Source organism: Dendrobates tinctorius, unplaced genomic scaffold, assembly GCF_039654945.1.
Source record: "Dendrobates tinctorius isolate UK_male_01 unplaced genomic scaffold, ASM3965494v1 ptg000157l, whole genome shotgun sequence".
NCBI lineage: Eukaryota > Metazoa > Chordata > Amphibia > Anura > Dendrobatidae > Dendrobates > Dendrobates tinctorius.
This window is the reverse complement of record NW_027361824.1, coordinates 10,404,939-10,417,937: the sequence shown is the minus strand read 5'-3', so window position 1 is coordinate 10,417,937 and position 12,999 is coordinate 10,404,939. Positions and strand designations below refer to the sequence as shown.

Below are 12,999 nucleotides of genomic sequence, written 5' to 3'. Positions count from 1 at the left end.
GAACTGATGGGACCTGCCCCAATCGGCAGAATGTGAATCTTTTATCCCCATGTTCGACTTGACCACTGATCCATTCATTCCCTAAGTGGCTACCGATCACTGCAGTTGGCTTTTTCTGGAAGACCCAATGAGCATGAATGGAATGGCAGGCAGACATCTGACTTACCTCTCCATTTTATAATGGGGATAAAAATGCCCTGTCAGGGATAAAAGTTCCCCGTTCTTCCGATCGGTTCAGTTCTCAATGGTTGGATTCCACCAATCGAATAAGTTATCACGTATCCTGTGGATCACTGATAACTTGTTTTCATGCAAACTACCATAATTGTACATCACAGTTATGGTGTGCACACGGTAGATGTGCAGAAGTCGTCTGTGTTTTACAGTTGGCGCTCCGCTCTAACGGGGATAAAAGCTGACTGGTATTTGCATATAACTGTAATGTGGGCCCCTGGGGTGAGTTTCTCCTGTTGGCCCCAAACATTCCAGTGTGGCGCTGACACTATATTCCACCTATTGATCGTCCATCCTGGCTTAGTCACTTGAGGAGAGACTGTAACCACAGTGCCGTGAGCCCTTTGAGAGAGGTGGTACCATGACATTGTGAACCCTCCAAGAAAGTGCATGGGTGGAGATGATCTGCGGCTCATGGTCTGCCGCCCTAAAGTTAACTGTAAAGTCTGTCCCCTGTAGGACAGATTACTGTAACCATCATGCTATTTGCCTCATGTAAGACCATAGTAACAATCAAGTCCACTGCCTCTTGTGACACCACTCTATCCACCACCATAGTCTTCTAGTAAACAACAGTTCCAGTTCTCTGTGTATCTGTCTGTTTGCTTTATTCTTGAGTGAGGCCTGAGATCATTCTCAGGGACAAGGACTTACATGCACAGAGACTTCTCTTACATAATACCTTTTTGTATAAGTACTTCAACAGATACATTAGGTGAGATGACAGACAGTCGATAAATCCAGTGACAAACAAGTGATGCCATCTCTGATTGTAGATTGTCTCCTTCATTTCTCCAAAATCACCAAGACAACTTCTCTTGAGGAATATGACTGTTCTGCACCTGTCTGGACTCCAGGGCCGGACTCTGATACTCTGATCCCCCTTTCTCACTGATCGCTGCTCTTCGTTGTTCTCAATGTCAAGTTTCACAACTTGTCAAAGCGAACTCCAGTGACATCATTACCCAAGGCCGACTCCGATACTCATGAGTGTTAAGTAGCTTTGTATTCAGCTACCTTGCTTTTTGGAGTTTGCCTTCCCACCTCTAACCTGCAATCATCTCACCTGGATCTTCTCTGAACTTGTTCACACTAGAAATGCTGCTGCATCAGCGTATCTTCTTTGCAAACAATCTCGCCTGCTCATCACTGGTGCGAGCAGCTATGTATTTGCTTATTGATTAACTCTTTTTCTACCGTAAACATAACAAACTCTTCTCTGGAGCTGTTCATGCTAATGGTGATGCAAGTGCTGAATTGACTATTGTTGGAATATGTTTGTGGAGCGCCCAGCCAGGGCAGTGGGGTACTCGGTACCGGGCCACTTCTTAAAGGGGCAGTGTCACAGTGGCAGTAACCCGGTCCGTGGCCCTGGGCGACCAATAAAAGGGGTGTATTTACAAGGGAAGGAAAAATCAAGAGTTTTTGTAATGAGTTTGTGACGCCACCTGTGGTAGCTGATCAATAGTGACCAGCGCTGCAGTGTAGATCCGCTGGGACTGATGGTGATGCAGCAGAGGTGGTAGAGCTCCCCACAGGTAGAGCTGTGTCACAGGGCAGGTGAAAGATGTTGGGGAATAGATGGTGATGTAGTATGGAGCAAGGGATGTAGCAGAGCTGAGAAGGAGATGCAGGAAGAATTCAAAGGACACAACAGAGTACAGTTTCCTTTACCTTTTATGGTGCTTTGTAGGTACAGTCCAGGACTCAGATTACAGATGGTACAGGAGTTGGTCAGCCTGAAAACAATTTGGGAATCTCTCTATACAGGTGGGTTGTGAGGTCTCGTTTCTAGCGCTATTCTGAAGTACTTACGGTTGTAAACCCCACTCAAGTTCCTCTTTCTGTCCATTACTTAGAACTCCACTCGCATGACAGGCAACTGTAGCCTCCTTCAGGGACCATGCCACTATGGCGTCTCTGGCTGCTGTGTCATCGAGTCCCAACAGAGGGTTTGCAGCCTCTATTCCTCCGATTTCTGCTGTGGGACCTTTAGCCTCCACACAGCCTTGGACTCCGGCGTCTGGTTTCTCGTGCTTAAGCTTGGAGATGAGCTCTACTATAGCTCCAATCTCCAGCTTCTTTTCCCACATCCTCTCTCTTTCCTGTCCATACTCTAACTCACTTCCTCCCTCCTCCTGACCAGAGAGAGCAGCTCCCCTGAAGTCGGGTTTAGAGCTCCCTCTGCTGGCCTGGAGCAGAAACTGTGTTGTATGCTGGAACTACCTGACAGAGAGATCCCTTCCTTACTCTCAGGCATGACATCACTCTCCCTAGGAGGGAGGCAAGGTCACTGTAGCAATCGTATTCCTGGGGGCGCCACATTTGGTGCAACAACTCCATTCCTGTCTATGAGTGTTCAGTTGCTAGATTTCTATGCTGTTTATAAAGTTAAAAAAAAAAACAGAGGCTCACTCAGGGAGAGCATGTGACTGTATTTCCTGTATCTGCGTATGAGAGAAGCAGCCTGCTGTAGATGCTGCACAGATAGAGACACACAAATGATTTATTCCTGATCTATTAAGCTTATCACATATTGTTCCTGATTGTTCCTGAATAAAGAAGCTCTGTTGTCACACGCTTGGAGAGTATCCTGAATAATCTGCTGCCAACAACTATATACTGTATCTCTAGTTCCTGTATGTGTTACTCCAAGTTCTGTATCTTCTGTTGTTTCTTGCTCCGCTTGTCTACCTGCCATCAAGCCTACCCTGTTGTCCTAGTCCTCACTGTTCTATGTGTTGTAAGGAGATGGACCAGCCGCCATGTTTCCCCTGAAGACATCAATGCTACTGTGGTGTAGAATGTCAATAATGTTTTGTTCCTGATATGTTTCCCCGTTATAACAATTCTAATACCCCTGTGGGCTGCAGTAATAAATAACGGTCACAAGATGTCTAGAATATAGGTGAGGTTTGCCCGGAACACTACAGGCACAGAGTTAGTTGAGGGTTAACAGCAGGCCCAGTTTGGGAAGGGGAACTGAGTGTTAGTTGCAAGTCCAGGAAGTGAAAGTCAGTCAGTGTGTGGAGAGCAGTGTGTGAAGCAGAAGGTCTAGGTCAGAGGCTGCTAGGGACAGCGTGGGCCTAATACTTGGGACAGTGGATTGCCGAAAAACCCTTTCGTGTGATTCCGTCTAATGGCCTAGGGCAACCTCGAGATGGACGTCAGGGGTCTGGGGCAAACTCAGCCTGTGAAGCTACAGGGAAAGGTGGACTCAGAATACATGGGGCGAAAGGTATTACAATTTGAATATACTGCTAGCGGTGGAGAAGACTCCCTAGGGCTAGAGAAGCCCGTGAAGGGAACATTCTACCTATTCTGAGAACCAGGGCTAAAGTATGCGGTACCTGTGAGAAAGATGACAACCCGTTGGGTCTTATCTTCTATACCTGCCTGTAAACACTGCCATTCGCTAAGTAAAAGTTTGGTTGGTTTTTTGAACTTCGTGTCTCCTGGATTAATTGCTGCCCTGATTCCATAAGAGGAATTCCTGGACTCAGAAGAGAGGCCTGCAGCCCTACAGTAAGTGTGATGCCCCGCACAACAGCACACTGGGACTGGGACACGAGATGTCTGTAGGATGCCAAATCCAGTGGGAACAGAAGTTCGCCCATGACTACCTCACTTGAGCATCTTACAGGGTCACCTGACAAATCCAGCTTGGTGTACCATCACCTACGGTATGCATTGTCCACCTGGACATGTTCCATAGATAATCCACATCACCAGATAAACCCATAACAATGATGAGCTGAGACCTACATGTCTCTTATTCTGTTGCCCATTAACAGGCTTCTTAACAACAGAAATAAATTCAGACCCCAAAATAAATCAAACATCAGTTTCTAATCAGTTTTTATGAAGAGGTAAGCTATAGACTGGACCAAGGTGAGTCATTGGACGTGGTATATCTTGATTTTTCAAAAGCGTTTGATACCGTGCCACACAAGAGGTTGGTACACAAAATGAGAATGCTGGGTCTGGGGGAAAATGTGTGTAAATGGGTAAGTAACTGGCTGAGTCATAGAAAGCAGAGGGTGGTTATAAATGGTATATTCTCTAACTGGGTCGCTGTGACCAGTGGGGACCGCAGAGGTCGGTGTTGGGACCTCTTCTCTTCAACATATTTAATAATGATCTGGTAGAAGGTTTACACAGTAAACTATCGATATTTGCAGATGATACAAAACTATGTAAAGCAGTCAATACAAGAGAAGATAGTATTTTGCTACAGATGGATCTGGATAAGTTGGGAACTTGGGCCGAAAGGTGGCAGATGCAGTTTAACAATGATAAATGTAAGGTTATACACATGGGAGGAAGGAATCAATATCACCATTCCACACTGAACGGTAAACCACTGGGTAAATCTGACCTGGAGAAGGACTTGGGGATCCTAGTTAATGATAAACTTACCTGGAGCAGCTAGTGCTAGGCAGCGGCTGCCAAGGCAAACAGGATCATGGGGTGCATTAAAAGAGGTCTGGATACACATGATGAGAGCATTATACTGCCTCTGTACAAATCTCTGGTTATACCGCACATGGAGGCCTGTGTACAGTTTTGGGCACTGGTGCTCAGGAAGGATATAATGGAACTAGAGCGGGTACAAAGGAGGGCAACAAAATTAATAAAGTGGATGGGGGAACTACAATACCCAGAGAGATTAGCAAAATTAGGATTATTTAGTCTAGAAAAAAGACGACTGAGGGGCGATCTAATAACCATGTATAAGTATATAAGGGGACAATACAAATATCTCTCCGAGAATCTGTTTATACCAAGGAAGGTGACCCTCACAAGGGGGCATTCTCTGCGTCTGGAGGAGGAAAGGTTTTTCCACCAACATAGAAGAGGATTCTTTACTGTTAGGGCAGTGAGAATCTGGTATTCCATGCCTGAGGAGGTGGTGATGCGAACTCAGCCGAGAGGTTCAAGAGAGGCCTGGATGTCTTCCTGGAGAGTAACAGTATTGTATCTTACAGTTAGTGTTAGGTTCTTTAGAAGGACGTAGATCTGGGGATTTATTCTGACAGAATTTTATAGGCTGAACTGGATGGAGTAATGTCTTTTTTCGGCCTTACTAACTATGTTACTATGTTATCAGACTAACCGAATTTAATTCAGATCCCAGACCAAACTGACTAACCAAATTTAGCCCAATGCCACATCACATAGATAAAAACAGACCCCAAACCGGACTCATAAATACAGATCTCCATCATTAAATAGGCTCTAGACTGAATGCCTAACAGTCTCAGACCCCCTATTAAGATCAAATTCAAAATCCCTTTTACCGACCCCATACTCCATAAACCAACCAAAATGGCAGTCATATCCTATTCAAGTTGAATAAACCCACATCTCATCTGATGCAGTTACTAGATCAATAGCGGACCCTTTCCTGGACAATCCGTCTAACCCTGAGAAGATATTGTGTTATTTCTGGAAATAGATCCATATCCGTGCAGTTCTCATCATTCACAGCTTCATTATAAGGACCGTGTATACATTTGTGTGCTGCCAGCATCTTTGTAGGACCTTTCAGGGTTTCCATATATTTTCTATTTTCTGAAAACATTTCATGCAAAAATGAGTCCTCACTCCCAGCCCCCTGGCTCAGCCCAGCTCTACCCGATTGTTCACAGTGTCCTGGAAAGTACAAGAACTTTTTTTTTTTCTAAGCTAAACTCCCTATTCTAAAAGATACAATGTCATACAGTCTTTCTGAAAACATCAGACAATTTGTATAAAGACTCATTAATAAAATTTCCTACCCAAACTTTGGCCAGGAAAAAAATCGACTTATATACGGTAAGTGACCCTCAAATATTATACCTGGTCCAAACCATACTTGTATAGATAAGTGAAGGTGGTTTGTTTAGACGCAGTGTGACATCTTAGCCTCTGTATGTGACGTCTGATTTCACGTGACGTACCTTATGAATCACTACCCACCATTGTTCTAATCTGGTGAAACCACATGGGCAACACCTTGAAGATGACTTCACTAGGGAACATCACACTGATCCTACTACCGGGATTATGGTGTGGGACAATAGCCAGACCTCTCAAGTCTTCATTCCAGGTGCACTAGAAACCTGCTCCCATGGTTGCAGCATCTCCAGACTTGTCTCCATCGAACACGTTGGAGATGTCATTAGCAGGTGACTACAAAAGGAGCTGCCAGAAGCGGATCTTGATGATTTTCCCGAATGCATTTGACGCGCCCGAGGGGCTGTGGGATACTCAGTACCGAGCCCGTTAACTTCAATGAGAGATGTCACAGTGGCTGTGACCCAGTCCGTGGCCTCAGGCGGTCATGTAAAAGGGGTTGAATTAAATAGGGACAAAGTTTATGTAGTGATTCGTGACACCACCTGTGGTTTCTGGTCAGATTGACCAGCGCTGCAGTATTGCTTCTCTGGGACAGATGTTGGGTGCAGCTGAGATGTTGAAGCCCTCCACAGGTAGAGCTGTAGTCCCAGGGCAGTAGAGATGGGTTTGTAGATGGTGAGGTAGTGTGGAGTGGAGGATGTAGCAGTGCTGGACGGGTGGCGCAGAAAGAATGCGGAGGACACAGTGCATGTAGTTCAATGGGCTTTACTCACAGTTCTGCCGTACGCACAGATGCCCGCTTCAGTGCTGTATCCTCCAGGTGAAGGGGTCCAGCCAACTTCCAGATAAGATGAAGTGCACCTTTCCAGCTTTCCCTGTCAGTGTGTTCCTTTCTTGGCCGTCTCCAACCTAAATGCTGCTTTTTCGCCTTACTTCCACTCTAGCACTCCACAATTATCGTTCTGGGCCAGCAGCTGCGAATCCTGTCCAGACAACGTATTATCTTCCGTTTCTGTGATTCTATATAGCCACCTTTCCAGTCGGACTAACTGTGGTAGGGGCGATGGTCCATAAAGAAACCAAAGCTATCTACTTGCTAGTGGCACCCAGAGGAATGTGATCTAGACTAGGGGCCGTTCCCTTTGCGACCAGTCTGGTTCCTTCCTCCACCTGACGGCGGTCAGCGTGGAACGAGACCCATGGGATAACTTTCCAACTGTGTCTCTGGAAGAACCAATCTTCCCTACGAAGAATCTGCTGTTTGAAGTCCAATCCGTCTGGTGCTCCCCATGCAGTCAGGAGCCGCTCAGACCACGTCCTTCACCTTCCCTCCCTCTTAGGGGAACTGTCCTAACCTCAGCCAAGTTTCTCCCTCCTAAACTACGCTCCGCCCACCTCCCAGCACTCTTCGTGTTCCAAGCAGGGAGCCATAAAGGGTGCTCTGCTACACTACTGTGGCGTGTGGGGAGTGGCTGTTAGATTCTGGTCGGGTGCACTCACCTTACCCAGTTGTGTGATACAACACCTCTGGGTGAGGTGCAGCATCTCTGTGGCGTCTGGACCCTCAGGGGCGCCACATTCCCCCCCGTTAAACCCAGCATGTCCACGGTCTGAAAATAAAGCAAAGATGTTACAAGGAAGAACATACAAAATTATTATTTTTGAAAACATTACTGCAGTAATTAACAATATATATACCACTATAAAACTTCTTCTCCTGAGAGGCATTTTTACATCAAACGTTAGCATAAATAAAGTTATTTTAGGTATCTACAACCTTAAGTGCTGCCTGGTGACAACCGTTAACTCCTGGTTCGTCACCTGATTCAAATCTTTATTCAAAACTTCACATTTTTATTAAAACATTACTACTAGCTATACTCCGTAAAAAATTCTGTTTCTATTGCTATAACTATTCTCTGGTACCAAATTTTTTGTTAGGCATAATATAAAGTGCTTCATTAAACTGTCATTATTCTTGAGTAATGGACACAGTCCCATCCGGGGTGGTTTGCAGTGTCCCGCTGGTGGAGGACTCGCCCCAAACCTCCAACGGTGGTCCTGAGTGGGCTGCAGGACTTACTGGTCTTTACTTCCAGACCCAGTGTTCGGCCACACCAGCAAGTTTTTGTTCGGGACTGAGGTAGTTCTTTGCTTTTCAGTGGTTTTGCGTAAAACCAAGAGGGAGCACCTTAAGAGGTGCTGAACTATATACAAGAGAGTTTTCGACCATACCTAGTTCATGATCTCCGCAGTCTTTTGGTAACACTGATGCCAAAAACTAGGCAGAAAATAAAAACTGAGAAAAAAAAGTAACCAACTTAGGCACAACGGTGCAAATACCCTCCCGGGTAACTGTTCAGTAATTTAGAAGAACTTCTTAATTGCAATCACCCCCTGGGGTGGATGAAGCAGGTTTCTTCTTCTACTTCCATGGTAGACAATCAGGGTGTCCACCTCCTAGTGGTGATACCCATTGTCGGTAGTCCTCCTGTTGAACTCCCCCTGGTGTAGCTGGGTTGATGGCTGCTCGGGACGGTGGGGCTGCAGCCTGCTGGGGAGTTGCAGCTGCCTGGGAAGATGAGACAGCAGCCTGTTGAGAAGTTGCCGCTGCCCAGGATTTTGGTCTGGCAGTTGGTGGAACCTCTGCCCGAGGCACAGCAGGAGTTGTGACTCGTACCAGGGGATGGCTTACTGCGGTAGATGTTGCCACCATGGACCTGGCGGGGACATAGACGGTGGTGGGAGCCACTTCTGCTGGGGGGACGTTGGTTGTTTTATCTTCATAGGCCGAGATGAACTATTCCGGGATGCGGCGTACGTTGAGGGCGTACCAGCCGCGTAGCCCCTCATGGCAAGTGAAAGTAACATAATCCCCCGGTAGAGATCACGGTCTGGGTGTCCCTTTTAAAGGTGGGTCTCCACGTCCCGGCGGCTGACAAATAGGTCAGAGATCCCCTGGGGGTCCTGGATGAAGCCAAAACCTTTTTCAAGGTTAAAATTTAGGACGCGCCCCCATCCTGCAGAATCGCGCAGCCCATACTGTCCTGCGCGGGTTCGCCGCTGTTACAGAACCCCCCAGCACACCGAATAGGAAATGCATGTATGATAGGTACAATGTGAGATGCATACCCCTAATGTAGCAACCGACCGGCTGCGACCCCTGGGCAGAGGTAAACGAGATATCCCACTTCTGACCTCCCACCACCTTTGTAAATCCCACGGTAAATGATCAGGGGTTTGCCAGCCACCTGCAGCTACTGTAATGTACGTCTGGCGTCTTAATTGGAGCCTGTTATCTACTGGCCCGACACATATCGATTGTCCTGTCCTCTGTATGTATATATATATTCTGAGACTGGTGAGTAAAATGTTGTCACACTGGAAGTACGTGGAGAAGCAGTGATCTTTTATATGTTCCCATGTTACAAAGCCTTTCGAGCCAGGGTCCTTCATCCAGAAGTGAGGAAAAGCAGACTGAACCTCCTGAAACACGGGGTGGTAATGTAAGAGGTATTACAGCACAGAAGACCCCTTTACATTGGTGGCAGCAGCGGGATGTGATACCCTGTCTATAGGAGTAAAGGACTGAATGGAAAACAACTACCAAAAGTTAAAGAGGAATACATTAAAAGACCTGGTGGAAGCTCGAGGGTTAATCGCCAGCAACAAAACAAAAGCGGATTTGATAGCAGCCATCATGGAACTTGACAGTGCAGCGCCTCCCAATGTGAATGTGGAAGAGATTGAATTCTATGGCCCAAACCCTGCAGTAGAGATCATATGAGAGGTGATGGCTGATGTGCGTACTGATCTGAAGGAAAAGATGGCAGAGCGGACCAGGATAGAGCTAGCCAAGATGGAGATGACAGAGCGGACAAAAATAGAGCTAGCCAAGATAGAGCTAGCCAAGATGGAGATGGCAGAGCAGAGAGAGGAGAGTCAGCGAGCAGGGGGAGCTCTGGCCTTCGCCCAGGTACCGTCAGCAGTAAGCCACAAAAAAATCCAGTATAATGCCTTCCGAAAGCTGGGGGAGGCAGAGGAAGACATTGATGGCTTTCTGCAGGACTTTGAGCAGCATTCTTCCATTCATCAAGTGAAGCCGGAGGATTGGGTTCAGGTTCATCATAGGTTACCCCCCGGCCAAAAGAAGTTTTGTGTCAGACGATGCCTGGTGCGACTGACGCCGAGGGGCCCGGCCAAGGGTATGTCATGAGAAATTCGCAGTAGCTACTGCTTATACTTCTTGGGAACTACCAGCTGTCAATTTATAGTGGGGCTCGTCCCTGTGTGGCGCTACTCTGGGCCCTGGGAGAGACAGCAGGCGGAGGCGTTGTTGAAGCAGCGACAGAGGATGTTTTCAGAGAGACCAGGGTACACCCGCCTGGCACAACACAAGGTTGAGACCCAGGATCAGACCCCCCTGAGACAACCCCCCTTCTGCATCTCTGAGTCTGTACGAGAAGGGATGCGACAAGAGATACAAGAGATGTTGCGTTTCGGGGTCATTGAAGAGTCAGATAGTCCCTGGGCATCACCCGTAGTGTTAGTGCCCAAGAAGGATGGGACTACCCGGTTTTGTGTAGACTATCGTAAGCTAAATGAGAAAACGGTGACGGATGCGTATCCCATGCCGTGTGTGGATGAGTTGTTAGACCGGCTGGCGGGGGCAAAGTATTTGACCACCATCGATCTATGCAAAGGCTATTGGCAGATCCCCCTAAGTCCTGACGCTATTTCCAAGTCTGCATTTGTCACCCCGTTTGGCTTATTCCAGTTTCGAGTTATGCCATTCGGGATGAAGAATGCCCCTGCGACCTTCCAGAGGCTGGCTGACCGGCTTCTGGATGGTCTCCAGGACTATCTACAGCGCAACATGGGATGAGCATCTAAATCACCTAGAGACAGTATTGGACAGGATCCACAAGGCCGGAATCACTTTGAACCCCAACAAGTGTCACGTGGGCAAAGCAGAGGTTCAGTATTTAGGACATTGGGTGGGAAGTGGGAAACAGCGACCAGAACCAGCCAAAATTGAAGCCATAGCCAAATGGCCCACCCCACGCACTAAAACCCAGGTCATGGTGTTTCTAGGGACAGCAGGGTATTATAGGAAATTTGTCCCCAATTACAGCAGTATAGCCAAGCCCCTCACTGATCTGACCCGTTAGAACCTTCCCCGCCAGGTAACCTGGACCCCCGAGTGTGAGGAAGCCTTCCTCCAGCTATAGGACGCCCTCACAAATACCCCGTTATTGGCCGCACCCGATCCAACTAAACGTTTCCTTGTTCACACAGACCCTTCCATGTTTGGACTGGGGGCAGTGCTGAGCCAAGTCGAGCCAGACGGTAAAGACCACCCGGTGGATTACCTGAGTCGGAAACTACTGCTCTGCGAAGTAAGCTATACGGCCATAAAGAAGGAGTGCCTGGTAGTAGTATGGGCACTCAAGAAGTTACAACCATATTTGTATGGACGACAGTTTTCCCTCCTAACAGACCATAATCCCCTAGTGTGGCTTAATCAGGTCTCTGGAGGCAACGCCAGATTACTGCGATGGAGTTTAGCCCTACAACCTCTAGACTTCACCATCTACTACAGACCCGGCAAACAAAATGGTAACGCCGATAGACTAAGTCGACAAACGGAACTTGTACCAACCCCATAGACTTCGGTCATCCCCAAGCCGATCCGTTAAGGATCAGACTGTGTATGCCGATCGCGTCGCTGAAAAGGGAGAGCCGTGTTAAAGAACCCCCCCAGCACCCCGAATAGGAGATGCATGTATAATAGGTACAATAACCGACCGGCTGCGACCCCTGGGCAGAGGTAAATGAGATATCCCACTTCTGACCTCCCCCCCACCTTTGTAAATCCCACGGTAAATGATCGGGGGTCGCCGGCCACCTGCGGCTATTGTAATGTACGTCTGGTGTCTTAATTGGAGCCTGTTATCTACTGACCTGACAAATATTGATTGTCCTGTCCTCTGTATGTATATATATTCTTAGACCGGTGAGTAAAATGTTGTCACACTGGAAATACGTGGAGAAGCAGTGATCTTTTTTATGTTCCCATGGTGCAAAGCCTTTTGAGCCAGCGTCCTTCATCCAGAAGTGAGGAAAAGCAGAGTGGACCTCCTGAAACACGGGGTGGTAATGTAAGAGGTATTACAGCACAGAAGACCCCGTTACAGCCGCTTCCTCTCCAGGTCTGGGCCTAATACAGCCAATCTGCACTGTTCCCGCTCCCTCTGTTCCTCTGTCAGCTTCCGGATCTGCTGCTGGCAGAAATCTTCAACTACTTCTTGGGGACGGCCTTTGCCGACGGTGGACAGTGGTACTACAGCAAGGGGTTCTGGCGTCTCCCCCCTGGGGATAGGGTCCTGGTGCCAGGCCAGATCAATTACAATCTGCCCAGGGGTTGGAGCTGATGTAAAATCGTCGGGACCTATCGGAGCCCCTCAGGACGCAGGGACGGCGGCCATACCTGTTCCCGCCTGGTTATTGGGATCCGGTGCCGGTGAAGGGTGGAGGCCGATGGCAACTGCGGTCATCCGGGCTGCCTGGTCAGCAACTGCAGCAGGCAACGGCAGTGGTAAGGCCGATGCAGGATTGGGTCCCGGTGAGGCCACAGACAGAACCTGCGCAGCCGCGTCAGGTCCGGGCAGGAGCACAGCCTCCACAGTCATGGTTGTTCCTGGTACCGCGGGTAACACCTCCTGGCAGGCGGCGTTCGGCAGCGATGACGGGGTAGCGGCGGCAGCAGACGCTGGCGGTGATGATACCGGTGCCTCGCTCGTGGCGGTTGCTGCTGGGTATGAAGAATCTTCTGTTTGTAGTCCAATCCGTCTGGCGCTCCTCATGCAGTCAGGAGCCGCTCAGTCCACGTCCTTCACCTTCCTAGACTTTCCCTACTATACT

General features: G+C 48.1%; 1 protein-coding gene across 1 annotated transcript in view; it reads right to left on the bottom strand.

The window, feature by feature from the left end:
* LOC141051482 (odorant receptor 131-2-like) overlaps nucleotides 1-12,767 on the bottom strand; it is a 28,568-nt gene extending 15,801 nt beyond the window's left edge. The window contains exons 1-2 of the mRNA XM_073548404.1: nucleotides 12,566-12,767; nucleotides 5,660-5,808 (exon numbers count right to left, since the gene is read on the bottom strand). Of these exons, the coding sequence (XP_073404505.1) occupies nucleotides 5,660-5,808; nucleotides 12,566-12,767 (351 nt within the window). The remainder of the gene's footprint in view (nucleotides 1-5,659; nucleotides 5,809-12,565) is intronic.
* Between the last annotated feature and the right edge of the window lie 232 nt (nucleotides 12,768-12,999).